General features: G+C 49.9%; 1 protein-coding gene and 1 pseudogene across 4 annotated transcripts in view; one reads left to right on the top strand and one right to left on the bottom strand.

The window, feature by feature from the left end:
- Positions 1-262: 262 nt before the first annotated feature.
- Positions 263-774, bottom strand: LOC307108682 (nucleotide triphosphate diphosphatase NUDT15-like; annotated as a pseudogene). Its single transcript has one exon. The product of its transcript is annotated as a nucleotide triphosphate diphosphatase NUDT15-like (transcript).
- Positions 775-4,416: 3,642 nt separating this feature from the next.
- BMPER (BMP binding endothelial regulator) overlaps positions 4,417-26,882 on the top strand; it is a 203,043-nt gene continuing 180,577 nt past the window's right edge. For 2 of the 3 annotated variants that reach the window (XM_079786684.1, XM_079786682.1), the window contains exons 1-2: positions 4,417-5,136; positions 6,150-6,235. In XM_079786684.1, coding sequence (XP_079642810.1) covers positions 5,004-5,136; positions 6,150-6,235 — 219 coding nt within the window. In that variant the 5' untranslated portion in view covers positions 4,417-5,003. The remainder of the gene's footprint in view (positions 5,137-6,149; positions 6,236-26,882) is intronic. The other variant, XM_079786683.1, reaches the window with a different exon arrangement.

Here is a 26,882-nt window from a genome sequence, read left to right as displayed (position 1 = left end):
TACACAGAAAATATCATAGGGAAATGCGGAAAGCAGATTAATCACAATATCACTATTTAATACATTTTCTGAGTCTGGAATATAAATCATAATATAATCCCAGGAAATTTTTCATATGTACTGGCTGAAAGGGTGGTAAGCATGTTAAGAGACTGAAAACAAACTGGTAATGATATGGGACTTTTTAGATAAAATGGAGTTGTTCTGAAATACAGGTATTTTTCATTCTCTGGACCTTATTTTGTCTTTTTTTTTTTTTTAATCAGTTAATCTTATTCATCCAGAGATGATTTCCTTTGTATCCTACCAGATGATCCAAGTCTTCTTTAAATGGATCGTAACCTTGTTCCTTTAAACAATGTAGTGCCCAGAAAAGCTGGTCCAGTGGAGGAAATTCTTCCCAAGGAACCCACTCTCAACTTTCATTTTTTTCAGGCTCTACATTCTTAGGTTCTGAATCATGAGTCACATCCACCTCTCCCTTCAGTAGTATAGTGACATAACGGTAATTCTCCTTCTCCATGAAAGAATTCACAACCGAGGCAAAGTGAACACTTTTCAGGTGAAGAGCTGCTGCTTCCCAGGTTTCCCTTGAGCACATTCTTCCCAGCTTTCACCGAACTCCAAATGACCCCTGGGAAGTTGGAAAGTGCCAGCTCCGAATGACCCCTTCCTCTTTCCCAGGAGGACACAGCGAGGATGCCTGCAGCTAGTCACCGCAACTCCCACCCCGACTCCGGGCCAGCGAACCCGGGGCTCGGCGGCATCTGGCATGGCACAGGAGGTATATAGTTAGCTTTTTATTGGGCACTTATTCTTTGGTGCTAAGTATTTCAGAAGATTTATTTGGAAGTAACAAGGTCAACAAAGAACTGCAATAAGATAGATGCTACCTTTCCTTCAAAGTCAGGAAGGTAGGAGAGAGTCAGGCCAGGGCTCATGTTGCCTTGACTGGTATCAGAGTCTAATCTCCTCTTTCCTGTGTGCCCCAACCCTGAAGCTTTCTTCCCAAGGTTTTTTTGATGAGTCAAGGTGGTTGCTGCATTATTTATGCCCTTATTCCAGCCATCAGAAAGGAGGAAGAGAAGAAGAAAGAGTACTTCCTCCTTTAGAGCCATGCTATTTCCATCCCATTGGCCGGAAGTTAGTGGAACGTGGGTGGGAATGGTGCCCTCCACACTGGGATTAACAATGACTTACTGCGCACATTGCTGAATACACCCACAAGAATGATTCCCATTCTAAAGAAAGGTAGCCTGGTTGTTTCAAAGAATTAGGAACTTCCTCCCTGGTCAACTTCCTGTTGCTCAGGGGTGGGGTGGGATGGATCCTTCAAGTGCTGTTTATACATTCCTCATTATCTCCGCCTTCCCCCAGCTCCAGCTCCGCCTATAGAGCGCCAGTGAGGGACTGCCCCCTTTTCTTTACAAACCCTGTGTTTCCTGCTGGTGCTCTCTGAGGTTCTCTGACTGCCCTCCCCACAATGAAAGCCTCCCCCTCCCCCCACCTTCTTCAAGGCTCAGCTCCTGAGCCGCCTTCTCCAAGAACTTGATCTCATCTCTCTTTAAGCTTCCAAGGCAGGGCATGCTACCTCATCCTCTGACATTCACTCCCTGCCTTGCACCGCATTCATCTACAAACTTGCTGTGTCCTTACCAGACCGTGAGCTCCTTGGTAGCACCTTCCCTTACCAGGTCTACCATGCCTGGCCTGGTGTCCTTCAGGAGGTAAAGCCCTCGAGCATGGTGGAAGACTTTGGGCCCTGCCTGTGGTTGGTACTGCACTTCCTTTACCAGGGTGTCTTTGGGAAGGGTTTTCTCTCTGTTGATAAGGAAATGGGTTGATGTAGCTTCTCTTTAAGTTACTTGAATCCAGGTTACTAAGTTCTATAGTTAGTTGGATTTTTCAGTGCAAACTCAGCATCAGAGCTTTGCAAGGAGCTGGAGAGCATTCTCCTGCCTGGGTAGGCCCGGCTCCCACTGCATCTGGTTCGGTTCTTTACTTCACCTTAAAGAGAATGAGGCAGTGCTTTGTCTGAGACCCGGGCAGGCCCTGCGTTGCATATGGTCTCATGGACCCATGTCCTCCGTCCCCGTGCAAAGTGTCATAAACAGAGAGCTAAACACGCGTCGTTCACGGTTTGATTTCTGTCGAGAGCGTTTTGGATCTGGGTAGTGCCGCCATGTATTCTAAAAGGGAAGGTAGATCTGTGTGCCTTTCTGTAGAGGCCTGCTGGGTCTTCTGGTTCTTTTTTGACCCCAGCATCTCCGAGTCTGATTGGCCGTTTGGGGAGAAGGATGCTCTTTCACAAGTTGGGCCCATTTGCTGAGAAGACAGCAAGCGAGGTCACTGGTGGCAGCTGATCAGGACAAACAGGAAAAAACACACAGACAAATAGGAAGCGTTTGCCAAAGGCTTCCGTCCGTCATCCGGGTAGACGAAAGCGTTTTCCCGATGCTTTGGGGATTTGTACCTTCAGGGAGAGCACCCCCCAAAGCACCGTGCCCCTGGGTAGAGAAGTGCCACACACACCTGGATTCCATCATGAAGGACTTGGCCTTGCGAAACCTGGAGGCTGTGTGACCGGTGCCAAAGCGGGCACATCAGAATAAGGCACCCCCGGCCCTTCCCATGGCCTGCGAGTCCATAACGTGCACTAACCCCAACCTACCAACCTATGGCTCACGTCCAGGGCAAGGCAAGGCCGCCCAGCCGCCCCACTCTGCCATTTCCTGAAGTCTCCATTGACACCCTCAGCTAAAAAACCACGCAGGGGGAATCTTTGTAGATGGAGGAGATAGTGGTTTCAATTATACTTATCTGTAGTGATAAGTTCTTATGTTATTTTTTAGCCAGTCACTATAGATTGGAAGGCTGCTTTTTTCTTTTCTCTCTCTCTCTCTCTCTCTTTTTTTTTTTTTTTTTTTGCACGTTCTCTTTCTTTATGATTAGTCAACACATTAAGCACACTCTGATTTTCAAGAAGCTGCCTGGCCCTGGTGGTTATTTGGAGGGGGGGCGGGGCGGGGAACCCAACCACACATCATCTTTCATCTCTTTTAATTTAAGTTTTACCCTAAAAATCTGTTTGGAGAAGGAAATGGAGCGTGCCAAGCTAATGACAGCCTTCCCGTCTCTTGTTTTTCCCACGTCAGAGCCATGCGCTCCTGTGAGCTCCTTGGCGTGCCGGGATGCTGGCAATGCTGCCTTCATTAAGTGAAACCTCCAAGCCACTCGAAAAAATGAAAACAAATAAACACCACCGTCCCCTCCCCCCCAAGCGGGGAGGGGTTGGGATGAAACTAGACTAAATGTGTCAGCAAACAAACTAATGTGTTTTCAAAGGCATCGTCTCTGGGAAGGCAGACAGCCCGCCTTGCTGGGCAACTCCTGGTGCGTGCGTCCCGCCGAGGAAAGCGCTGGGCGGCCGGGAACAGCCCCTGGGACCCCCCCAGGCCGACCCGGAGGATGGCGTGCGGGACCCAGTCTCCATTCTTGGGGAGAGGAAGCCGGCGGACCACGGTCAGCTCCAAGGACCACTGACCATCAGGTCCCGCACTTCCCAAGCACCGTCATAATTTGGTTACAAAAACCCTTCCTTCCCCTGCAGCTCCTCCCTTGGAGCAGAGGGCGTCCGGGCTTGGGCGGGAGGCCGAGATGCGGCCGGGAGGATGCGCGGGGCGTAGGGGTCCGACACCCCGACACCCGCGGCTGCGAGGCGACCAGGGCGCAGCCGGGGCCGCGGCGGCGACAGGACTCCCTGCTGCGGGGGCCGCGGGGTGAGCCGCCTGGCGAGTCCCTCCCTTTCCGCGGGTGAATGAATGGTTAGTCAAACAGCATCTCCCCGCCCTGGTCCGCCCGAGGTTGGAAGGGAGGAGTCTTGGGGCGACGGTTCCTCCTTTTTCAGGGCCGAAGAGCGTTTATTAATCGCCCTTGTGTGTCCTGTCGTTTCTGCCTCTGCCCCCCGGGGGGTCGGGACGCGCAGACACACGAGCACGGGGCGCGGATCTGGACCCCTCGGTCCGCCCAGCCCGCGAGCCCGCCGTCGTACCCCCGCCAGAGGGAAGCAAAGCTGAAAGTGAAAAGTTGCGCCTCCCCCACGCCCCTGCGCCCCGTTTGTCGCTCCTTCCCGAAGCTGGGGCCCCTGGGAGCGAGTAGGGGTGGCATGGCACCCCTGAACCCCACTTTCTGCTCCCTTGGTAGAACTGGGGCACCCCGGCGTGAGCAGGGGTGGCGCGGCATCCCCGTTAGGGGAGGGTTCCCCCGGGAAAGGGAGGAGGCACCGAGTGCGTGGGGCGGCGGAGACACGCCTGCCCCGCTCAGATCCGCGCTCCGCGGCCGGTGGCCTCCCTCGAGGGACGGGGGAGCGAGCTGGGCGCCCTGCGGGGACGGACGGATCCGGGGCGCGGGGCTCCGGCGCCCGGGCGCCCCCAGCGGGTTCCCGGCGGCTCCCGGTGCGCCCAGGCTCCGGCGCGGGAGCGAGCGTGCGCGCCGGCGGGCGGAGAGCCGGCGAGGCGGGCAGGAGCCGGGAGGCTGGAGCGGAGGACGCGGCGGCGGCGGCGGCGGCGGCAGGGGCAGCGCCCGGGGCAGCGGCTGCAGCCCTGGCGGCGCGGAGAGCGGTGCGCAGCGGGCAGCGCTTGCCAGTCCCGTCCGCCTATCTCCGGCCGCCCCGACACCCCCTCCTCCCGGCCCCCTATCTGGCGAGGAGGCAGACAACTAAGCTTCGGGAGCAACTCCCTAAAAAAAAGCCGCATTGGAGGAGCCTGGCCGCAGGACCCCTCCTCCCAGGCGCCCCCCACCCCTCGCCTCCCTCTACCGCCTCCCCCGGCCCCCCTGCCTCTCCGCCCTCCCCGCCCCCCCCCTGCTCCCGGGCGCCCGCCTCCCTCCTGCTCGGACTGTCTCCCGACTCGCCCGCTGAGAGCCCTTTCTGATCGCGAGCGGCGGCGGCGGAGCCGAGGCGGCGGCACGGGACCTGCAGTCGCCGGGATCCCCTCCAGGTGACGATGCTCTGGTTCTCCGCCGTCAGGGCTCTGGCTGAGCGTCCCCGCCGGCGCTCGCCCGGGATTACCTGCTGCGTCTTGCTGCTGCTCAATTGCTCGGGGGTCCCCATGTCTCTGGCTTCCTCCTTCTTGACAGGTAGGGGAGGGGGCTGGAGGGACCGGCCCGCCCGGACGCCGGCCGGGTACCTGGGAGAGGAGGCGCTGGCGCGCCCGGGAGGGGAGGGTTCGGAGCGCCTGCCCCTCTCCGGCTGGAGGGGATGAAGCGAAGCCCGCGGGGTTAAGGGGTTGGAGGCAGCGAGTAGGTTAAGGGCGGAGAGGATGCTGACATCAGTATAGGGATAGACATTCTTCTGTCTGAATTGAAGAAACCCTTTTATTTGTTTTTTTAATATTCTCCTCAACCCTTATTTTGACCTACTCGCCCCCGGTACAAGTAAGGAAAAATGTGCACCGTTTTTCACACATCCTTCTTTCTGACTCTGTAAGGTTCCAGTATATCTCGTGTTAGGAGTGCTTTTTGTAGCACCCGCTCTTCAGACCTTGAATTTAAAGAAACGACCCTATTTTAAAAGGGTGGTAATAGCGGGATATAGTAATTACATGGTTCCAGGCAGGTGAGGGCCTCAGCTGCTATTCTGAAGGACATACTTTACTGACACCTGGTGCAGAAAAGAAACTATTGAGTCAATTTCTAAGAGAAGAGGAAAGAAGTTGTGATTTCAAATCAAGACAATAAGAGGCAGATTCATATAAAGGCCTTTTCATTGACACGGTCCTGAATGTTGTTCAAATTTAAAATCTGCTCTAATGGCCAATTTGGATTTATTTGTCATATGGGGGTGTGTGTTCAGTTGAAATTCCTGCGTAAAGGAGGAGTATTATTAAAGATCCCACGAATTGTGCTTAACCCGTATGGCTACAGTCCTTTTAAAAAATCCTGTTCAAATAAAACTATTTAGAAAATGTATTTTTTTTCCAGAGGGGGGTGGCATTATTTTTCATTTTTGGTGAGTTTGATCATTTAAAACCCATTAGGAATTTCTGAAATTTGGGGAGTCATTTCAAAAAGGATTAGTGTAAAAATTTTTAATTTTGTAGTAATGCCAATAAACTAAGTTTAAAATAAAAAAAATTTTTTTTTTCTTTCAGGTTCTGTTGCAAAATGTGAAAATGAAGGTGAAGTCCTCCAGATCCCGTTTATCACGGACAACCCCTGTATAATGTGCGTCTGCTTGGTAAGTAGGGAGGGCAGGTCATGGGCAGCCAGCCAGTTGCTTCCTCTGACCAGGGGAACCCACTCAATGTCATCATATAACCAGATCTTAAAAATGGTTTTTGGTCATTACAAAACTGCGCATAGCTGGAGAACGGAGTGCAGCTGAATTTCCGAGTTTTATGGACTTTGGCAATTTCTGTGTCATCTATCTGGGAATTCTTCTCTTTGACCTCATCTTTACAGAAGTAACTTTTAGGGTGGACTTTGTATGGCATTGACACGGTGGTAATTGCCATTTGCACTGTCTGCTCCCAGGCATGGCTGTTGCCATCAAGTCACAGGCGCCATCCAACTTTCTGCCTTGATTCTGTCATCTGAGCTCAGTGTGAAAATGGCGAGATAACACGTAGTGGCTATCTTACCAGTGATAAGGTGCGTGACAAGGGGAAAGAGGAGTGACAGTTACAAAGGACAAACATGAGGACAAGGTGTCACCTGGGATTTCTTGGCCTGTTAGAGCCTAAACTCTCAAAAACCGTCCTTATATTTTGGATTTGGAAACATGAGTCAGGAAGGATATTCAGTTCTTAATAGAGGATGACACCTGGGCCGTCAGCTGCTTTGTTAACCCTGGCAGTGGCCGTATATTTAAAAAAAAAAAAAAAAAGAATTTGTTCCAGTTTATTTTAGCTTAATAGTTAATGATAAGAACTAGTAAGTAACCGCATGGGGGAGATTAAGTTATAGGGATAAGAATTTCTGAGATGAAATACAGACTCACAAAGAGCAACGTTTTTGTCTAAGGGAGTTTTACATGCCAATCACTTTTGGCAAGCCTCGACGAAAAGCTGCACACCACAAACCCTGTTGGAAATACATGAAGGCCGCGCGTGCGAGACTCCAAAGAGAGAGGTGAACGTTGGTGATCAGGTCAACGTTCTGCAGGGAGCTGGCGAAGGGGTTCGTCTCTGTGTAGGTGGGAGCCAAGCCATCTGGGTTTAAACTACCCAAACTTTTTCATGGCAAGAGATGAGGTCGATGTTGCGCAATGATAAGTGGGTGAAGGTGCATGCCTGTATCCAATGATGATCAGGTTCTGCGCACTAAGGCCGTGGTCGGCAAACTGCGGCTCTTTGGCCCCTTGAGTGTGGCTCTTCCACAAAATACCACGGCCTGGGCGAGTCTGTTTTGAAGAAGTGGCGTTAGAAGAGGTTTACGTTTAAAAAATTTGGCTCTCAAAAGAAATTTCAGTCGTTGTACTGTTGATATTTGGCTCTGTTGACTGATGAGTTTGCCGACCACTGCACTAAGGAAATCAACAGAATCACAGGTGAAAATGCCTTTTGCTGGCTGAGAAGAGAAACACTAGGAAAGGGCTCAGAGAGGCAGGCTCTTCAGATTTTGTGTTTATGAGCTATCCTTAATGATCTTTCACTAAAGGGCCTGTTGAAAAGACGCTCTGCATTTAAATTTTGACACAGTTATATATTTACAAATGTAGTGTGTGTGTGTGTGGGGGGGTATGACCCCCCCTTTCAATTTCTCTTATCTTGATATTGTGAGTGAATTATTTTATCTCAATCTCTTCAGAGGAAATTACCCCGACGAACGTTTAAAAGTGCTTGGAGCTCCGAGCACATGTGAAAATATTGTTTTTCTCCTCCACGATATTACTGTGCTTAAAGTGTAAATAGCCGCTTGGGTTTTGCACAAGGTTCCCAAATTACATTATGAAAAATTTCCCGCAGAGCATTCCCCTTTTCGGGACCACACCCTGGCGGGAAGTTCTTTTTCTAAAAGAGCGGCCTTACTGATCATCAGCTCAGGCCTAGAATCCTGCCCTTTGAGAGTAAGGAGTGACTCGGAAGAGAAGAAAAAAATAATGCATCTGCTGGTCATCCAGTGAAAATCATGTATATTTCAGGAAAGCATTGCTTAAGCTTAGAAGGATAGGAGGTCCATGTATGTCCTGAAGTAGCATTTGGAGGTACCTGCCTTGAGTGGAATCCTCTTGAAATGTGCTCACTGGGAACTCGGGCGCTCCAGCGCAAGTTATTCCGAAGATGCCTCGGAGCCTCCCCCCCAGCAAAGGCTCAGGGGCGTGCTCTGTGGCCCGTGCATGGGTTTGGGATCCTGGGCCCCAAGTTATCATAGTCACCATTGCTTCCCAAACATTTGTAATGACTTGATAAAATGGAGTAAGGATAGCCAGCTGGCGTGGCTCGGTGGTTGAGCACCGACCTATGAACCAGGAGGTCATGGTTTGAGTCCCAGTCAGGGCACCTGCCCAGGTTGCAGGCTCGATCCTCAGTGAGGGGCGTGCAGGAGGCAGCCGATCAATGATGCTCTCTCATCATTGATGTTTCTCTTTCTCTCTCCTTCTCCCTTCCTCTCTGACATCAATAAAAATATATTTCAAAAATATGGAGTAAGAATAGATGGATGACCAGATCTCTGTATATGCTCTTGTGACTCTCCACTGCAGCCCGTGGATTTCGGAGTGGCCCCCACTGCCATGAGCCTGCTTGGCATTTTGATACTTAGGTTGGAAGACAGACCTGTTCAACAGATGGATAATATTAGCAACAGCAACTAAATTTACGAGCCACTTTATTTGTGGCTCTTATCTAAATCTGCATTATTTCACTGAATCCTTCGAAAAAAATCTTTCGAGAGCGTTTACCCCCATTTTACAGATGAGGAAACCGAGGTTAGCGGAGTGAAAGGCATATTTGAGCAAATATCGGAGCTGGAACTCATTCTCCTGTTGTTTTCATCTGCCTCCAAGGCACATGCCTACAAGCAAGTGAAAGAGGCCATTTGCTGAGTGGACGCGTGAAAAAGCCGGCAGAAAATGGAAAGACCGTCCGCTTCTTTTACTGCTTGGCGTCGCTTTGAGTTATTTTGTTTTTTTCTTTGGAGTCTCTTAGGAGTCTGCTTAGCTGACATTTGTTAATCAGATTAGATGAAAGGAAAGTCTCGTTAGGAGTCCGGTTGACCTGTGGGGAGCTTTGGTTGTGAGCGGTTTTATGTATGTACGTTAAGAGGGTATGTAATAGTCAAAACTGTACTTTGGATAAAGAAAATAGTCATATTTAGTTTGTGTTGGTCCAGCCTTTTGGCAAAAAGGTACCGAAGACTGAGCATAAGCTCATATCTTATTTCATAACATGTATTAAAAAAAAAAAGCTAACCTCAACGTATGCTTAAAAAAGACGTAAAATGTTACAGTTGGGAGGAAATAGGTGGCACAAAGTCCTGCATATAATTACGCTTTAAAAGCTTGAAAAACCCCCACAAAATCAACTTGGCCTGATTTAAACTTTTAAGCTCCTAAATGTTTCAAAGGCGGAATGAGCTCATTTCTGTGGGAATTTTGAGGATGACAGCGAGGGCAGTGGCCCCGGCGAGCAGACCCGGAGAATTTTCTTCTCACATATCCTCGCCTGCATGGGCCCGAGCATCTTGCCAGAACCAGTCGTGGTTCCAAGAATAACCTGTTTGTTAGCTGGTGATGGATATCGCTTTAAAGTGTGTGGGACAAAAAGCTGGGGTGCCTCTGTTCAAGGGGGAAGGTGAGAAGTCGGGCCACTGGCCTGAAATCTGGGGGAACGAGGAGGCAGTTTAGGTTAAGGCTGCAAAGTGTTCCATTGTTTAGTTAGGAAGCAAAGCAAGGCTTCTCGCCGCCTTGCAAAATGGTCCTTTAAGAGGCGCAGGAAGGCAGGCCCAGACTTACGGCTGGAGTGTGTGATATTCTTTCCCCCGTTCTTGCTAGAATTATTTTCCCCATGTCGTCTGGGGAAGCTCAGCAGTGCTGTCCCTGAGGTCCCGCCCACAGGAGCCAGCCACATCCAGATCAGGAGTCTAAAGCAATTGCCTGGCTCTTTCGGGCGTCCCCAAAGCCACCCAGCGTCCCTGAGAAGTGGTCCTCTGACCTCTCACCCCCTTTCCCAACTGGAGCAGAGAGGGCGTGGCCCAGGCCGGTGCCTTCGGCCCAGTCGGCCCAGTCCCGGAAACCCAGCACGACTTCGGAGGCCGGGACTCCGAAAACCAGAAGTCAGTGAGAGAGCTTAGTTTGGCAGACATGTGGTTCAGCAAAACACATTATCCCGAGGTTTAAATTCCCGCTTTGAAATCCAGAGGTGCCCTGTAGAAATGGACCCTCTGCCCATAGAAAGCGACGTGAAATTCGGTGTCACCCGAGGCGCCCCCCCCCCCCCCCCCCCCCGCGGAACCCAGCAAGTGGTGAAAACAGAGGAGACTTTGTCTGCTGTCTTCCACTTCTTCATCACAGAAGTCTTCCATCACCGAACAAGCGGCTACCAGCATCTTGGGGTCTCTTGGGGGCCTTATCTCTATAAAATCCTCATGTATTTTTATTGTTCAAATTAACTGGCTTGAGAAAAGTTATCTATTATCTGAACAAGTGTTAGGCACATGTTTGGGAATGAGAGAGATAACATTGCATCAGGATTCAATTCGTGTGAGTGTGCATGTGTGTGTGAGAGAGAGAGGGGGAAAGGAGTTGGGGTGCAGATAGGGAGAGAGGAAGAGAGAAAGAGAGAGAGAGATAAAGGAATCCAGATGTGTTCAGAAAGATACAGTACTTAATACATGCACATATACATAGTTTGCAGTAATTTTTTAAAAAATTGCTTTGTATCATTTTTAGACTTTGGATTCTCACTAAGGAAGTGATCAGCCAGCCTTCCTTCCTTCCTTCCTTCCTTCCTTCCTTCCTTCCTTCCTTCCTTCCTTCTCTGTATAGAAAGTGTTGTGACCAATTGCCTTTCCATGGAACAAGGCATTCAATAGAACAGTTTTAGGGGAAGGTAATTATTATATGGCATTGTGCTGGCCAATTCACCAATCCCAGCTCTGAGGCCATTACTTTTACCTATGCCTTATCGAGTCTCAGCGAGCAGAGCAAATGTCCTGTGGTCACACAGTTACTAAGAGATTGCCTGGGATGTGAAGCCGGTGCCTTCCTCCCTAAACCAGTTCGCTGCTTAGACATGTCGAAAAATACCTCCAGGCACGTCAGAGAGTGGTTTTGACCTCCGCAAAGCTGACACGGGCACTCTTCGGGGGCTGTTAGAGTGGTCTTGGTCTCGTAGCTCCTATCGTGTCTGGGACTGGGAGGGCCCTTTCGAAGGAAGACACAGTCCAGGTAGCTTTTGGTGGGCATCATGTCATGTTAGCCAAGGGCTTGGGCTCCGGCATCCGCTAGGCCTAGGTTCACATTTTGGCTAGGTTCACCGTTAGGCCTGGAAGGAAGGAAGGAAGGAAGGAAGGAAGGAAGGAATCCTGATCACTTACTTAGTGAGAATCCAAAGTCTACTTACGGGTGGTAAATTTGAGAAAGTCACCTCACCTTTCTAAGCCTCAGTTTCCGTGTCTGGACAGTGGTGCGGATAGCAGTGCCGAGCTCACAGGTTGCCGTGAGGATTAAATGCGATAGAGCATATAAGACTCAGCGTACAGTGATTCTCTGGATGACGTTCTTGCCTCAGTTCTCATTTCCTCACCTGGAACAGGCTGCAGAGCCTCATCGGAAAAGGGAAAAACGGGGAGCTGGTGGAGAGGAGAAGGAGGGATGAGGATGCCAAGCCCACCCACCGTTAGGCCTGACCGGGGCTAAGTCAGTAACAATTAGTGGGGCTTTCAGTCTCTCCAGACTTGGACGGGGCCGAGCACGCTGCTTCCTAATTGGTCCGGCGGTCTGTGGGCCCAGGGATAACTTTTCCTCTTGTTCTCCGTTAAGCACTAAAGAAACTTTCCGTGGAAGAGGGGCCTCATTTTTCTGCAGAGTATTCACATCGCGGTGCCTGGGGGTCCCCTTCGCTTGTACTTTTGTTGGCAGCAGGGTCGGGTGCGGACCCAGGAGCGCCGTAATTCTGGAAAAACTGCCTCGTGGTCTGGCAGCGCGGGGATTTTCCTGGCCCGCCCCGTGGAAGTCCCTCCATCCAGACCCCAGTGGGTTTTGCTGCCTAACGCACGTGCTCCCCCGCCCCACCCCACCCCTCTGGAAACACCCTTTCATTTTGTTTGGCGACACCGCTCTTTCCAGCGCACATCCACAGTCAACTGCGTTCTGCGTCCCACCTGTAGGCAATGCTGTGAGGTACGGACATGGTGCGGACGAGAGTAGGACCCGGGGCTGGGAAAAGCCAGGCAAGCCCAAGTGATGGCGAGTAAAGGCAATCGGTAACCATCGGCTGAATAAACACAGGGATCAGTTTTTCACACCCTCTTCCACGGGACTCCTGTCCAACCGCTGGTAGACGGACTCCTTTGTGCTATAAAAGAATAGAAATAACACCACCTTTCGTGGCTCCGGGGGGTCAAGTGTGCTTGTTGAACTTAGCCAAGTCCAGCCAATGAGCTGGGTGTGTATTTTAAGACCTCTTGATTTTCAGCTCTAATTCTATAAAACAGCACTCAAGGCACTCGGGATCGCAGGTTATAAACTCCATAATATTATTCTTTCTTCCTTCTCTCCACACTTGGTTCTCCCCTTCCATCTCACTTTATTATTCTTAGCCTGCTCTGTGTTGGAAGCATTGTGCCGTGTGGGCACCTTGGGGAGGCCAAGACCAACAGGACGGATTCTTGCTCGCAGCCGAATGGGGGAGACAGACACAGGCATCGATATGTCTTACAGGAGCGAACCAGACGCAGGCGCAAGGGCCTTGTAGATGCATTCTGACTGGGTCACCCAGGGCCCGGGGGGCGGGGGACGGGAGTCCTGGCAAGGTCCCTTTGGGGGAAAGGCACAGAGAAGTACGTGCGTGGGACCCGTAGTGCTGGTGGAGTGCCCTGCGCCCAAAGCTCTGAAGGGAGCCCGAGTCAGAAGCTTGGTGGGCACCAGTGCGGGGAGAATCGTGAGTGCCATGACAAAGACATTAGTTCCGCTCATTCATCGGGGGAGCCATTGAATATGTTTGTGCAGTCATATGATCTAATAAGATGTGTTTTATGCCCAGCTGGTATGGCTCAGTGGTTGAGCATCGACCTATGAACCAGGAGGTCACAGTTTGATTCCCGGTCAGGGCACATGCCTGGGTTGCAGGCTCAATCCCCAGTGTGTGTGTGTGTGTGTGTGTGTGTGGGGGGGGGCATGCAGGAGGCAGCCGATCAATGATTCTCTTATCGTGGATGTTCCTCTCTCTCTCTCTCCCTCTCTGAAATCAATAAAAAAATATTTTTTAAAAAGTTGTGTTTTATGTGAACTCGTCTGGGTGCTTTTATGGGGAATGTTCAGAGTGTGCAGGGGCTGGAGCTGGGGCAGTGCGTCCAGGGATGAGCTGGGGTCAAGTGGAGCAGATGGGCAGCGGGAATGGGTAGGAGGCTTTGGGATAAACCAGTGTGGCTCACCCTTCTGAATGTCCTTGAGTACCTTTAGTTCTAGAATATTTGGATCAAAAGGCTCTAAACCACGCCCAGCAAGACATGGCTGTTAGCATGCAGCAGCCATTACCGTGGAGCCGTGTGTCTCTGGGGCAGTCACCTTGACGGTCACTGGTGTCTCTGGAGCAGGACGCTGCTACTTGGATGGTTTGCTTCCCAGAGCTCACTCTAAAAACTCTATGTCGGTGCCAGCTCTCACTTCTTACTCACAGGGACAACCTGCTGTGCACGGTCGCACGACCCATTTGGCCAATTATGTATTACCATGATTGCATTCTCAGTGTTAGCCAAGTTTTATGCAAGAATTGAAATTGGGTGGCTCACTATAGAAGATGTACCAGTATGCTAGGACCCCTCCACTTGCACAGGAGTTTTGGAGCCCATGTTGATAGCATTTGGCAATAAAGTAGATAGTAGAGGTGAGAGAGAGGGCGATTGAAGGGAATTTTGAGACTTGTCAATGGTGTTTTTTTTTTCCTCCACACTTTAAAAATTATTTTTACTGATTTCAGAGAGGAAGGGAGAGGGAGAGAGAGAGATAGAAACATTAATGATGAGAGAGAATCATTGATTGGCTGCCTCTCGCAGGCCCCACTCTGGGGATTGAGCCCACAACCCGGGCATGTGCCCTGACCAGGAATTGAACTGTGACCTCATCATAGGTCGGTGCTCAACCACTGAGCAACACTGGCCAGGCATTTAGCCAATGTTCTAGCCAATGTAGGAAGAGAAGAGACCAGGGATGTGGATGGGTGGTGATAGATTTAGACTTGAGTTGGACTGCGTAGACCTTCCAAGTAGAAAAGCCGAGAAAATGTGGATCTTGGTCTCAGTAGAGAAACCAGGACTAGAAAACACCAATTTGTTAACTGTTTGCAATGAAATAAACTTCAAGACTTTGGGGATACATTACTTGTCTTGGGAAGGGGTCTAAATTGAGATTTCAAGGAATGGGCTTAATATAGTAATAAGAAGAAGGGTTATGTTTAAGAGGATAGGAAAGGGAGAAACCCATGAAAGAGGTTGAGAAGTAGTTATGGAAGAAAGAGGAGAACCACGCAGAAGATGTTTGAAGAGAGAGAGTCCAGTAGTATTAATGATTGCAGAGTTAGACTGAAGATTCTAGAAGAATATCAAAGAAGGACTTCTCACCGTCTTGGATGATTTGGAACAGCCTGTCATGGTGCCTACCTCCCTCGTACTTGCTGCACATTTGCCCATGAATCGAGTTGCTGGTAGATGGAATTTGACAGAAATCCAAAACTTAGGGATTTTGAAAATTGAGTGCAAAAATCACAGATTTTCCAAACTTGGATTTGAAAAGACCTTAGAAAAAGGGACTAACTACCACATGAAAATTTTAAAGGTACCAAAACAAAACTAATTTCATGGGTAAAACTAATATACTTTTGCAAATGTCTTTGGAATGTTTCTATAGTGAAGTGCAAAATGGACAAGGCCACACTGAGGCATTTTCTTTTTTATTATGAAAAAAAAATCAACAGTATAAAAGAGGCTAATATAAAAACTTACCATTGTAAACTTTCAAGTTTGCTCTATTAAACTGTTAATGGTGCTGTTAAAATATTATGATATAATTTGATCTTCAAGAAAAACATTTCCCCTTTTCACTGAATTTTTAATGTCCGTTTTATTATTGAAGTGCAGCTATGGCGTGCTGTCTGAAATTACGGATTCACGTCTCACCTGGGCTGCCTGCTGGCTGTGCATCACCACGCAGGTGCCTTGCTCTCTCTGAGACTTAGTTGTGAGGTCTGGGCAGGCCACAGTGGGGCGTGCCCCTCAGCTTCATCTCTAAGGAGGAATAATATTGCAGACCGTGGCTGTTGGCAGTCACAATGAACAGAAGGGCTGTGTATGGGTTAAATCTGCTGATGCCAGCGAAAGCCCTTTGCAATCAGTGTAAGTGGAATTATTAAGGAGAAGCACTTAAATAGAAGAAAATGAGCTATAGGCCATAAACCAGTTTTTAGCACATCATTTCAATATATATTTTTTAGATTTTGGGTGAGCTGCCTAATATTCTTGTATCTCAACATCTTTATCTTCATCAGAGGGCTTTTGTCAGATTTGTGAGTTAAAGCAGGTAAAACACTCTTAAAACAGGGTCTGGCACGTGGTGGGCACTTCAGGAATGCTAGCTGCCGCCACCACCTAACTGCTGTGCAATTGCTTGCTGTCTGGAAGGTACTTCTAAGAAGTGGTGAAATGCACTGTGCTTACTGCAGTTTATCGTCTACCTCTATGAACGTGTATTTACTTGGAATTTCTGTTCGCATCGACAGTGGAACTGCAGTGAGGTGGCAGCTGGCCTTTCTGCTAAGAGATGGGAAACCCTGGCAGTATGTGGGGCTTAGCAAGATGGGTCGCTCCTCCATTTTATTTAAAAACCGGCACATCTGCTTGGTTGGTGTCCACCTGCGGACAGCTAATCACAGCGTTGCTTTTCTTTTTAAGTATGTTTTTTATTGATTTTAGAGAGAGAGAAACATCCATTAGCTGCCTCCTGTACGCCCGCTACTAGGGATCAACCCCAAAACCTGGGCCTGTGCCCTGACCGGGAATTGAACCTGCGACCGTTTGGTGCACAGGACGACGCCCAACCAATTGAGCCACGCCAGCCAGGGCCACAGTGGCTTTTGCAGTGAGGTCCAGGCGTCCTTCTCTGGCACTGAATCAGGAAGTGACCGGTGGGCGGCGAAGATGTAGAACTAATTCCTGAGTGGACCCATCGAGCCCGAGACTTGTGAGTCCTCCCACTTTGGAGGGTGCAGCGTCCCGCAGTGTGACGGACCACAGTCACTCGCGCATACCCGTGGTGTGGGCCTCGCAGCGTGGCTCCTGACGAGCTGATGTGACCGGATTTGGACATGTGAACCTGTCGAGCGCACACCGCCTTGGGTGTTGGCGACCAGAGGACCCGGCAACTGCTCTGAGAGTCTGCGTCCTCTTCTCCCCATCTGTGGGGTGGTTCCTTGGGTGCATTCCTGTCCGAAAAGAGGAGGTCCCCAATCTATGAACCTCGCCCCGTCCTCTCTGCGAGGCCCAGAGCTGCGGCAAGAGAGGTCCGCAACCTTGGACTTGAGTGGGAGTCAGGCTGGAGTTTCCTGTTTATAGTTTGCGTTGTTAACACTTGGGAGAGCTCCCCCGAGCAGGGGACTCCAAGTTCCAAAACACGATTCTCCCAGAAAGCTTGTCACAGGAGGTCAGCCTCCGCTATAAAAGACATCCTAAGGAATCATGACAAAAACACATTCTCCCCTCGCCCCCGCCTTCAATGGGTTGTACTCACATTTGAAAATTCAGAATCATACGGACACCCAGACCTGCTTTTCTTGGCGACAAAAGGAACATTCCCCCCCCCCCCCCCCCCGACAGAAACAGCCACGATGCAGGCGACGGTGCAGGCATCTGGGATTCTCACTGCTGCTTGCAGAAGTCACAATGAAAAATGCCTCGGGTCCCTGGAGCCGCGTCCCCCCTTCCAGCGAGGCTGACTCCGCAACCTGGACACAGCCTCGTGTTTATGTTCGGTTTTGGACGTTCGCTCCCTTGGCTTCTGGGAGCTGCTCTGTTGAAAATTATGTTTTTCTTCTGAGGACAAAGGCCTTATTGTATGTGCACGTCGTGTAGTATAATGAGGTTGTTTTTTTAATGGTAGGTCCTGGGTGGTACGAACCCAGGTCTGCCAAATGAGAAAGGCAGAGGTCTGCAACCTGAATGGCAAGGGAAGGTTTCGCTCAGGTAGCTCAACGAGAGGCAACGAGAGCGGGGACAGGTGGCATCTTCACGGGCCAGAGCGTGTCCCCAGGTGACTGGTTTTGAAGGAATAACCATCAAGGACGGCGGGAGAGGACCTGCAACACCAGAGATGGTACCCAGACACTTGGAACAGGATGACAGTGACAGTGGAAACCACCGAGATAACAGCGTCGCATTATCACCTACAAAAGCACACGTTTCCAAACAGCTCTTGCGCTCTTGGGCCAACAAATGGGTGTGGCCCGATGTGTTCTCATGGCTGCTAAGGCCGTGGGGCGCAGGCAGACCCTCTTCTCAGACCCCTTGTGGCGGGCCTCTGGCCGGGCACCTGGCCGCGCCCATCCCCGCGGAGACCGTTGTCAGCAGAGAAGCCCAAAAAGGAGTTGGGAACACTGGGAGGCCCAGGGCTGTTCTAACATTTCTTTGGGCCTCCGCGAGAGGTGTTTTTAGTTTCTCCTTTTTTTAAAAATATGTTTTCATTAATTTCAGAGAGGAAAGGAGAGGGAAAGAGAGACAGAAACATCATTGGATGAGAGAGAATCCTTGATCGGCTGCCTCCTGCACGCCCCCTACTGGGGATTGAGCCCACAACCCAGGCATGTGCTCTTGACCAGAATTGAACCTTGAACCCTTCAGTCCACAGGCCAATGATCCAAACCGTGTAGGGCCGTTTTTAGCTTCTTTATCTTCATTTCTTTTCTTCCTTCTCCATAAACACTTTTTTTTTTTTTTTGGTTTTGTTTTAACCTAACTTCCTAGGTTTCTCTTCGAGGCAAGTCTGTGGATGGCGGCAATAATTAAGGTTCCTTTGACCTCACACTGATTTCTTTTTGATGAGCAAAGAAATGGCTCCCTGCGCCTGTGTGTGGCAGGGGTCCCAGGAGCTGACCTTCTGCTCCATAAAGCCTCGCTGTGCCGTGTCTGCCTCGCTCTGTCCCTTGACTTCTCAGAAATTCAGAAATTCTCGTGGCCTGCGGGGTCCCTCCTGCTTTGCGGATTGTAGTGTGAGAGCAGTAGCATGGGGACTTTCACAGAGCAGTGCTTCCTGGTCTCGGGGGAACCCTGATTTCCCGATTGAGAGGACATGGAGGATCAATCAGATGTTTTCCCACGGGAGAGCGGCTATGCCAAACCAGTTCGCCTCCCACCAGTACCTGTGTTCATGCTCCTGGCGGGTGGGGGAACCCGCCTGTTAGGATTGAGATGTGGCAGCTTCTGTTTTCAAGCCCCTGTGAACAATGGTTCCTGTGCCAGTGGGACCCACCAGGTGGCCACCTGGGGTGGAAATTCCGTTCCCCTAAGAGGTGACCTAAGTTAGAATTCAGGGATGAACTGGGATGAGCTGGGATGAAACGGGATGAGTTGGGATGAGCCGGGATGAACCGGGATGAGTTGGGATGAGCCGGGATGAGCCGGGGTGAGCTGGGATGAGCTGGATGAACTGGGATGAGCTGGATGAACTGGGATGAGATGGGGTGAGCGAGGATGAGCCGGGATGAGCTGGGGTGAACTGGGATGAGCTGGGATGAACTGGGGTGAGCTGGGATGAACTGGGATGAGCAGGGATGAGCCAGGATGAGCCGGGATGAGCCGGGATGAGCTGGGATGAACTGGGATGAGCTGGGGTGAGCTGGGACGAATTGGGATGAGCAGGGATGAGCTGGGATGTGCTGGGATGAACTGGGATGAGCTGGGACGACCTGGGGTGAGCTGGGACGAACTGGGATGAGCAGGGATGAGCTGGGATGTGCTGGGATGAACTGGGATGAGCTGGGATGAGCTGGGATGAGTTGGGATGAGCCGGGATGAGTTGGGATGAGCCGGGATGAGCCGGGATGAGCCGGGATGAACTGGGATGAGCTGGGATGAGCTGGGATGAGCTGGGATGAACTGGGATAAGCCGGGATGGGATGAGCCAGGATGAGCCGGGATGAGCTGGGATGTGCCTGGGTGTAGTGGGGGTGCAGGTGCCAGAGAGCAGTGGCTTCCTTCTGTGAGTGCCAGCGTGTGTGGGGAAGGAGCTGGGGTTTATTACAGAATGCGATGTGGGTTTTTTCTGTTTTCTGTAAACCTTACCGTGGGCAAGGACAAAGGGAAGTGTGGCTGACAGGACTCTGGACACTAGTTCAGATGGTGGTGTTCCGCGGAAGCATGCGGACATTTCCGTCGGTGCTGACCTGTAGAATCAGCATTCCTGTGGCTCAACCTGAGAGCTCTTTGAGCACCTGGAGACTTTTTCCACTGGAGGAAGTCATCCGACAGGTTACTGTGACGGGTCTTAGTGAGGGGACTTTACATTCAGGGGGACTTCACTCTGGGTTCATAGACTAACAATAAAAGGCGGCCGATACAGTAACATGCAAACGCCCCTTAACCTCCCACCCCCAGCTCTGAAGGAACTGGCCTTCCCTCATCTTCAGGAGCTCTCTGACCGCAGTGGGGACGCTCCCTTGGTGTCGATGACAGGGTGCCCGGTGGGTGCTCTGCAGGGCTGCAGTGGAGCAATGATGGATGGTCATTCGACTCAGCTCACATTTATTGAGCATTTATGTTAAGAACGGCCCGGGGCACTGTGAGATTGGAAAAGGCGCTTTTTTTTTTTTTACATGAACAAAGAGATGAAATTATGTTCCCGAGAGTTTTGAAGTTAGCTGTCTTTTATTGCTTTAGAGTTCTTTGAAAACTGATGAACTCATGCAAGCCACAGATATTAACCCTTGGTTGGAACAGTTGATTAATCAGAACCCACCGCTAGATTACATATATGGATATATATGAGCACGTGCATATACACATACCCATGTAAGGATATGTGTGTACTTAATATAAAATCCGGATAATGGATTTAAGTTGCAAACTACCTTCTATCATTTAAAAAAATGTGCCCATGTGATTGAACTTGAACTTGTGCACAAGCTGGGGGTGGGGACAGGGGGCCCTGAGCACTGGGGACAAGGAACAGACAATCCTGTTCCGGCCCTGGCAGCCTGTCCACTCCCTGCCCCGCACCCACACACTGACCCGACTCCCACCTTCTGTCTCACAGTTGCAGGTCATTAACAAGTCCTTTCCTCTGTTCTCCCATCAGGGCCCAGCCATGGTGGCTCTCACGTTTAATGCGCAGATAAACCACCAGGGAACTTGCAAAAAATGTAGATCCTGGGGCCTTACTCAAGAGGGTCTGACTCAGTAGGTCTGACAGAGACCACAGAATCTCTGTTCTTCCTTCCTTCCTTCCTTCCTTCCTTCCTTCCTTCCTTCCTTCCTTCCTTCCTTCCTTCCTTCCTTCCTTCCTTTTTCTTTTTTTTTCTTTCTTTTTTCTTTTTTTTTGGTAAAAGAGGGATACATGGTGAAGGAAAGAGACTTGACTTGGGGTGGTGAACACAATGCAATATACACATGATGCATTATAGAATTGTACACCTGAAACCTATAGGAATCAATGTCACCCCAATAAATTCAATTGTATCAATCAATGTCACCCCACAAATTCAATAACAAAGAAAAAAAGAGATTCTCTATTTTTTCTTCTTCTCAGGCTTTTAAAAAACATTAAATCTTGATTGTTGAAAGTATTACCTAAAATAATCTCTATTTTTAATACTCTTCTAGGGACTTTATGCATGGGCCAATTTTTGTAAAACTCTTCCATTTCAGGTTAGGGAAAGGGAAGGATATATAAATATAAGTCAGTTCCCAGTGAAGCAACCTGTGAACGAGTGAATAGGCACAGCCGACCTTCTGTTATTGGTACAACCCCATAGTAGGTCAGCTCTCATGTGCGTACCGTTATTGTTGTGGGGGGTCCTCAGTCACCGCGCACATTAACCATATTCACCCAAGTGCCACTCCTCCTCTCGTCCTCTCCTCCACCAAGCTTCCCCGAGTCATCCATCAGAATTACTTATTCTTTGAGGCCTCACGTTGTCCCTTCCTCCTGCCCACCCTGAAGTTTTATGATTTGCACGGCCATCTCCCCGACTGGACGCGAAGCTTCTTCGGGGCAGGAAGAGTGTCCAGTTCTCCTGAGCGTCACTTCCAGCACCCAGAGCAGCATCTTGCGCGCTGGAAGTCTCCGCAACGATTTCACGAAGAAACGCCACGTGGGTTCGTCTGGGGCAGCCTGAGGGTCACTGTCCAGGCTGCGAGGTAGGGCCGGTTTTCTCAGGAAGCCTGTCCATAGTCGAGATCATCAAGGCCCAGAAAAGTCAAGCAAGATGAACTCACACTGCACGTCCCGGAGACTGTAATTCAAGTGTGGGAATCCTGGCCCGCCCGGAGGCTCCATGAGATAGGTATCTTGCAGACAATGCCTCCTGACCACAGGGTTGAGAAAGCGCCCGAGGCCGGGAGTGAGAGAGACCCAGCAAACCACTTCCCTGGGGATTCTGTTTCTCGCAGTCCTTGTGGTTTGGTTAGGTAGGGTCCTGCCTGGCGCCTTTGGGTGGGACAGGCTGGCCCTCTGGGGGACAGCCAGCCCTTTCCCGGGACGGATTCCCACGGGGATGCACTCCGTTTCCTGTGGTCTCTCTGTGATGGGCAGCAGCTGCGCGATAAAGCTGACGTGACGTCTGTGTGTTGATCCTTCAGCATGAGCCAACTGGATGGAGCAATTCAAACTACAGCCTGGGTTTTATGACGGACTTGCCGGGCCCGGCAGCATCTGGGGGGAACCAGGGACAAGCGGTGGCCCCGCTGATGGCCATGTGATGGGGATTGAGAGTTGCCCCCACCTCCTCCCCTTCCATTCTTTCTGGCCATGCCCACCCAGCAGGTGCCTTCCTCATCCAGAACAGAAGCCTTCTGGGAAATTTTAGCTCTTTCCTCTCTCTTTAGGCCACCCGATTGCTGCCCACCCCGTCCTTTCCCTGATCTCAGAGAGTGTGAAGCCAGGCACACCTGGTTCTGATTCACCCGCCTTCGCACAGTTCAGGTCACGTTGATGAACTATTGTCCGCACTTTAAATGAGAATCCTTATTTTTTTTTTTTAAATTACCCTGGCATTCTATAGTCCCTGGGTTTCACCTTTATCATCTCCATCTTTATTATTATTTTTTTACCATGTTATTTTCTTTCTCTGTAATTAGCCCAGCATTTCCATGACGTCACCACTCCCCAAGTTCTGTGGCTTGTTTTCCTCAGTTTCGGTTTTTAATTCTTGGTTTCAGCCTGATAATGAAATGCACCAACAGAATCACAGTGGGGTAGTTGTTCTTCCTACACACACACTTGGCCAGATGTTTGGGGGATGGAGTGTCCAGTGGGGAGGTCTCTGACAGGCTGCTGGTGATCATGACTAAGGGGTCAAGACCAGGATGGCTGGGAATAGCTACAGGGCCAGCTTAGAGCAGAACCAAGTGCCTAGGTGGGATTTAGGAAATATTTTTCAGCAATGATGACGCACTGATATAATGCAGCCTGGTGGAGAGAATGCCGGGGGGGACTTTCAAAGCCTTCAAATGCGTGAGAAGGAAATATTTCAAAAGGACAGAGAGGAGTACAAATCCCAAAGTTGTGTTGTGTCCTCAGCTCTGGCTTCTCCACCAGCTTCTGCCTCTTGCACACACATCCAGAGTGAGCCCCAAGGCGGTTGTGGGGTGTCGGCTCCTCAGCGTCTTGGCCGATGCCTCCTGTGAATGCAGGTATCTTCCCTAGAACCCTACACCCTAGGTACCATGGAGGAGCTATGCTCAGCCACTTGTGTTGGGATCAGAAATTGAAAGCAGGGCCTGACTGTGGACTCGGTGGACCCCAGGGCCTTGTCTTCAGATCTTGGTGTCATGGAGAAGGAAGACTTAAAATGAAGGATTTCCCCCCTTTTCTTTCTTTCTATTGTTCCATAGGGTTTAATATCCTCTCACCCCCACACCCACCTTTAACACTTACCTAACCTTTAGTCACGAGGCTCTGGTGGGTCCCAGCCCTGTAGTTTGGAGACATTGGTCCTAGAACTTTCCCCGGACGTTCTCGGCTCTTCCAGCCACTCAGAAACTTCCTAAACTTGAGCCTATTCACGCAGGGATGTAGTGTGGCAGGCATGGTGGGTCTTAGCACTCGGGGTAAGGAGTGGCCAGCATGGCCAAGACAGCATCTTTGTGAGCCTCACATGGTTGACCAGGACAGGGAGAGGTATCTTGGTCTCTAGGTAGCTGGCACAGAGGCAGGTGCTGAGAAAAGGTGACCTCTGGTGGTCACTAGATTAATGTAATAATCTCAACCAGTGTCCGTGTACAGTTGTGTGTGTGTGTGTGTAAGGACTTACAAGTATAGCGTTCTCAGCATTTGCGTGATGGATTTATAAGAATTCTGTTTATTTGGCTATTCTTTACCAGACCTTTTTTTGTTGGATCTTTCTGATCTTCTCAAACTTTGAATGTTGGAGGGCCCCAAGGTTCAATGAGGGTGTTTTTCCCATTTATAGCCCTTCCCGAGGTGAGTTTATGTTGATCCATGGCTTCAAAGCCGCCTGTCTGCTGAGAGTTCCACGGTGATGCTCGACAAGCCCTGAGCCTTCGAGTGCACACTGGTACATCCAAATGCCCCCGTGACCTCTCACATGGGTGTCTAGGAAGTGTCTCAAACTGAAAATGGCTCAAGCAGAGATCTTGTTTTCTACCTTCCTCCCCTGTAAATCTAGCTTCCTCCAACCAGCAACCTCGGGCCACCAACCATGGTCCTTGATTCTGCTTTCTCTTACACTCGACGTTCAATCTATTAGCAAATCTTGACAGCAAAACCGTGACCATGTATCTGATCATGTCTAACTACCTCCATGATCACTTTGCCTCCAGACAATAGATTATCAACTAGTGATCATTTAAAAAAATACATCCAATTATTTCACTTTTTAATGAAAAACCCTCCAGTGGCTTCTCTTCTCACCGAGAAGACACTCTGAAATATAACTTGGTCCACGAAGGTCCTATTTGACCTGGTCCTGATGCTGCCTTTGGCCTCACCTCCCAGGGTATCCGCTCCAGCCACACCCCTCAGCTCCCTGCTGCTCCTGCACAGTGCCCAGCACTCATGCTATCCAACACCCTCTCAACAAGAGCATTTGTGCTCGCTCTTTCCTGCACCCACAATGCACTGTCCTCTGCTTATGTCTCCTCATTCCTTCATTCTGGTCTCTGAGCAGTTGGTTCCTTGTTAGAGGGTCCTTTTCTGACCAGTCTCCCCAATAGTACCATGCCTTACCATTCTGTCCCCTTGTCCTGCTTCATTTTCTCCCAGATCCTCCTCAGTGCCCAGTAAATTGTGCATGTATGTGTCTCCTGTAGGTCTCCCTACTGGAAGGTCAGTTCTGTGAGGAGATAGACTCACTGTCATGCTGTAGCCCAGGGCTGGGCCCATTCAGTGCGTAACAGTTGGATGAATGAGTGTGTGCTGTTTACATTTAACTTTTTGTTGTTGTTGTTGTTGTTAATCCTCACTCGAGGATATTTGTCCATTGATTTTTTTTAAAAGAGAGAATGGAAGGGAGGGGGGATAGACAAGAGACAGAGAAAGAGAAACGTTGATGTGAGAGAGACACATTGATTGGTTGCCTCCACATGCGCCCTAACCAGGGCCTGCAACCAAGGTATGTGCCTTTGACTGCAGTCAAACCTGGGCTCTTCAGTCTTCGGGCTGATGCTCTATCCTCAGAGCCAAACCAGGTAGGGCACGTGTAACTTTTTTAACTCAGTAATTTGAAGATCTAATTCTCTTTCCCCAAAATAAATTATACATATTTTTTTCTACTTTAAACTCTGCTTTCGCTGTAGTGGTGACTTGCCTTTTTCATAGCTCACATGACTTTGCATATCGAGTCTGGTGGCAGGAAGATTATACAGATACACTGGCTGAAGGATGAAAAGTTGTCTCCAATGACCAATAACATAACCACAGGAAAATATACAATAAGCAGTAATAATTATAAAATGATTTTTCTATAGAAAACTACTTAAAAAAGTAGATAGTGCTGTTCCCACTGGGCAGCACGATCGTTATTGCTTTTGGGATGGAAATTAAAGTCCAGTGTGTTGCTACTTTATGCTTTACCTAAAGCATAAATATCCAGGAGAAAGGCTAGCAACGTGTGTTCATTATGACGATTTCGTAGAGCAAGAAGAAAGCGGCACAAAATATTTCCCCACGATACACGTAAGACCATGGAAGTTCTGCTCGCAGTGCTGAGCCAGGTGGCCTCACCTGAATTGGAGTGCCCTGGGATGTGGTCACCGAGGGGGGCCCCTTTTGTGGGTTGTCGTATCCCAAAGTGCTGACGTGTGTAGGTCAGATCCTGCCTTGGTGACGCAGTTGTGCAACAAAGCTTTACTTTGGGCCTTTCAGGGGCTCATGTGGGGGTGTAAGGAACCGAGATGCTCCGATGCTCCCTGGGAGTTTGCGGCAGTGAAATTCGGTTAAAACTGACCTTTCCCTCTGAACTCGGGAATGCCTACGTACCTGTCACGTTGCGGGGTGTGCGGTGCTTTTGCTGTGTCTGTGCCCTGGCCCCGCCCTCCTGGATTTTAAGCTCTCGTAGGGCAGAACACGTCTCGGATTCATATTTTCTGTTCCCAGCAAAACCTGGCACAGTGCCTGGCCCACAGCAGGGGCTCGAAAAATATTTGTTCAATGGATTCGTGGATTTTCCGTCAGGTAGACTGGAGTTCTGTAGTGCCCAGTTTTAACCTGCAGGAAAACCCAAGCTCCGAGTCAAGATGTCTCGTTTCCTGAGGGTCATTTGTCTTCGGTTGACACTTTTGTCTTATTTTAGACCAGAGGCCCGATGCATGAAAATTCGTGCAAGAGTAGGCCTTCCTTCCCCCGGCTGCCGGCACCGGCTTCCCTCAGGCACCTGGGACCCGGGCTGCTTCCCTCTGATGAAACCCTTTTACTAGTAAAAGCCGTTTTTTTAAATAGGGCACATGTTATGAATCTCATTAGCAACAAGTTCATGTTCATGTTTTGGGGGTAACTCGTCCTTTTCTAGATTACACCTCAATCAGAAGTGGATTATTTGCACAACTAGCATTTGTTGTTGGTTTAATGAGTTTAAAGTGGAAGCGAATGGATCCACATTTCGCTCTGAAGCTATGAAATACATCGGTGAGCCCTGGCCAGTTTGCTCAGTGGTTAGAGCATCGGCCGGCCTTTGGATTGAAGGGTCCTGAGTTCGATCCCGGTCAAAGGCACATACCTCAGTAGCAGGCCCTGGTCGAGGCATGTGCAGGAGGCAACCACCATGTGTTTCTCTCACTTCAATATTTCTCCCTGTCTTTCCCTCACTCTTCCACTCTCTCTAAAAATCAATGGGAAAATATCCTAGGGTGAGGATAAAAAACACACAACAACACAAAAAAGAAATACATCGGTGGCTTCTCCGGTTCTTTCTGACATCTGCATGTGGCCCTCGGGGAGCCTTGGCTAAGAGTGCGTGCTGCCCAGGGCCCTGGGGAGTGAGTCGGGACAACCTCGCTCACAGGGC

Source organism: Cnephaeus nilssonii (assembly GCF_951640355.1).
Source record: "Cnephaeus nilssonii genome assembly, chromosome: 12".
NCBI lineage: Eukaryota > Metazoa > Chordata > Mammalia > Chiroptera > Vespertilionidae > Cnephaeus > Cnephaeus nilssonii.
Note: the sequence above shows the minus strand (reverse complement) of the source record. Positions and strands in the feature narration are given on the sequence as shown.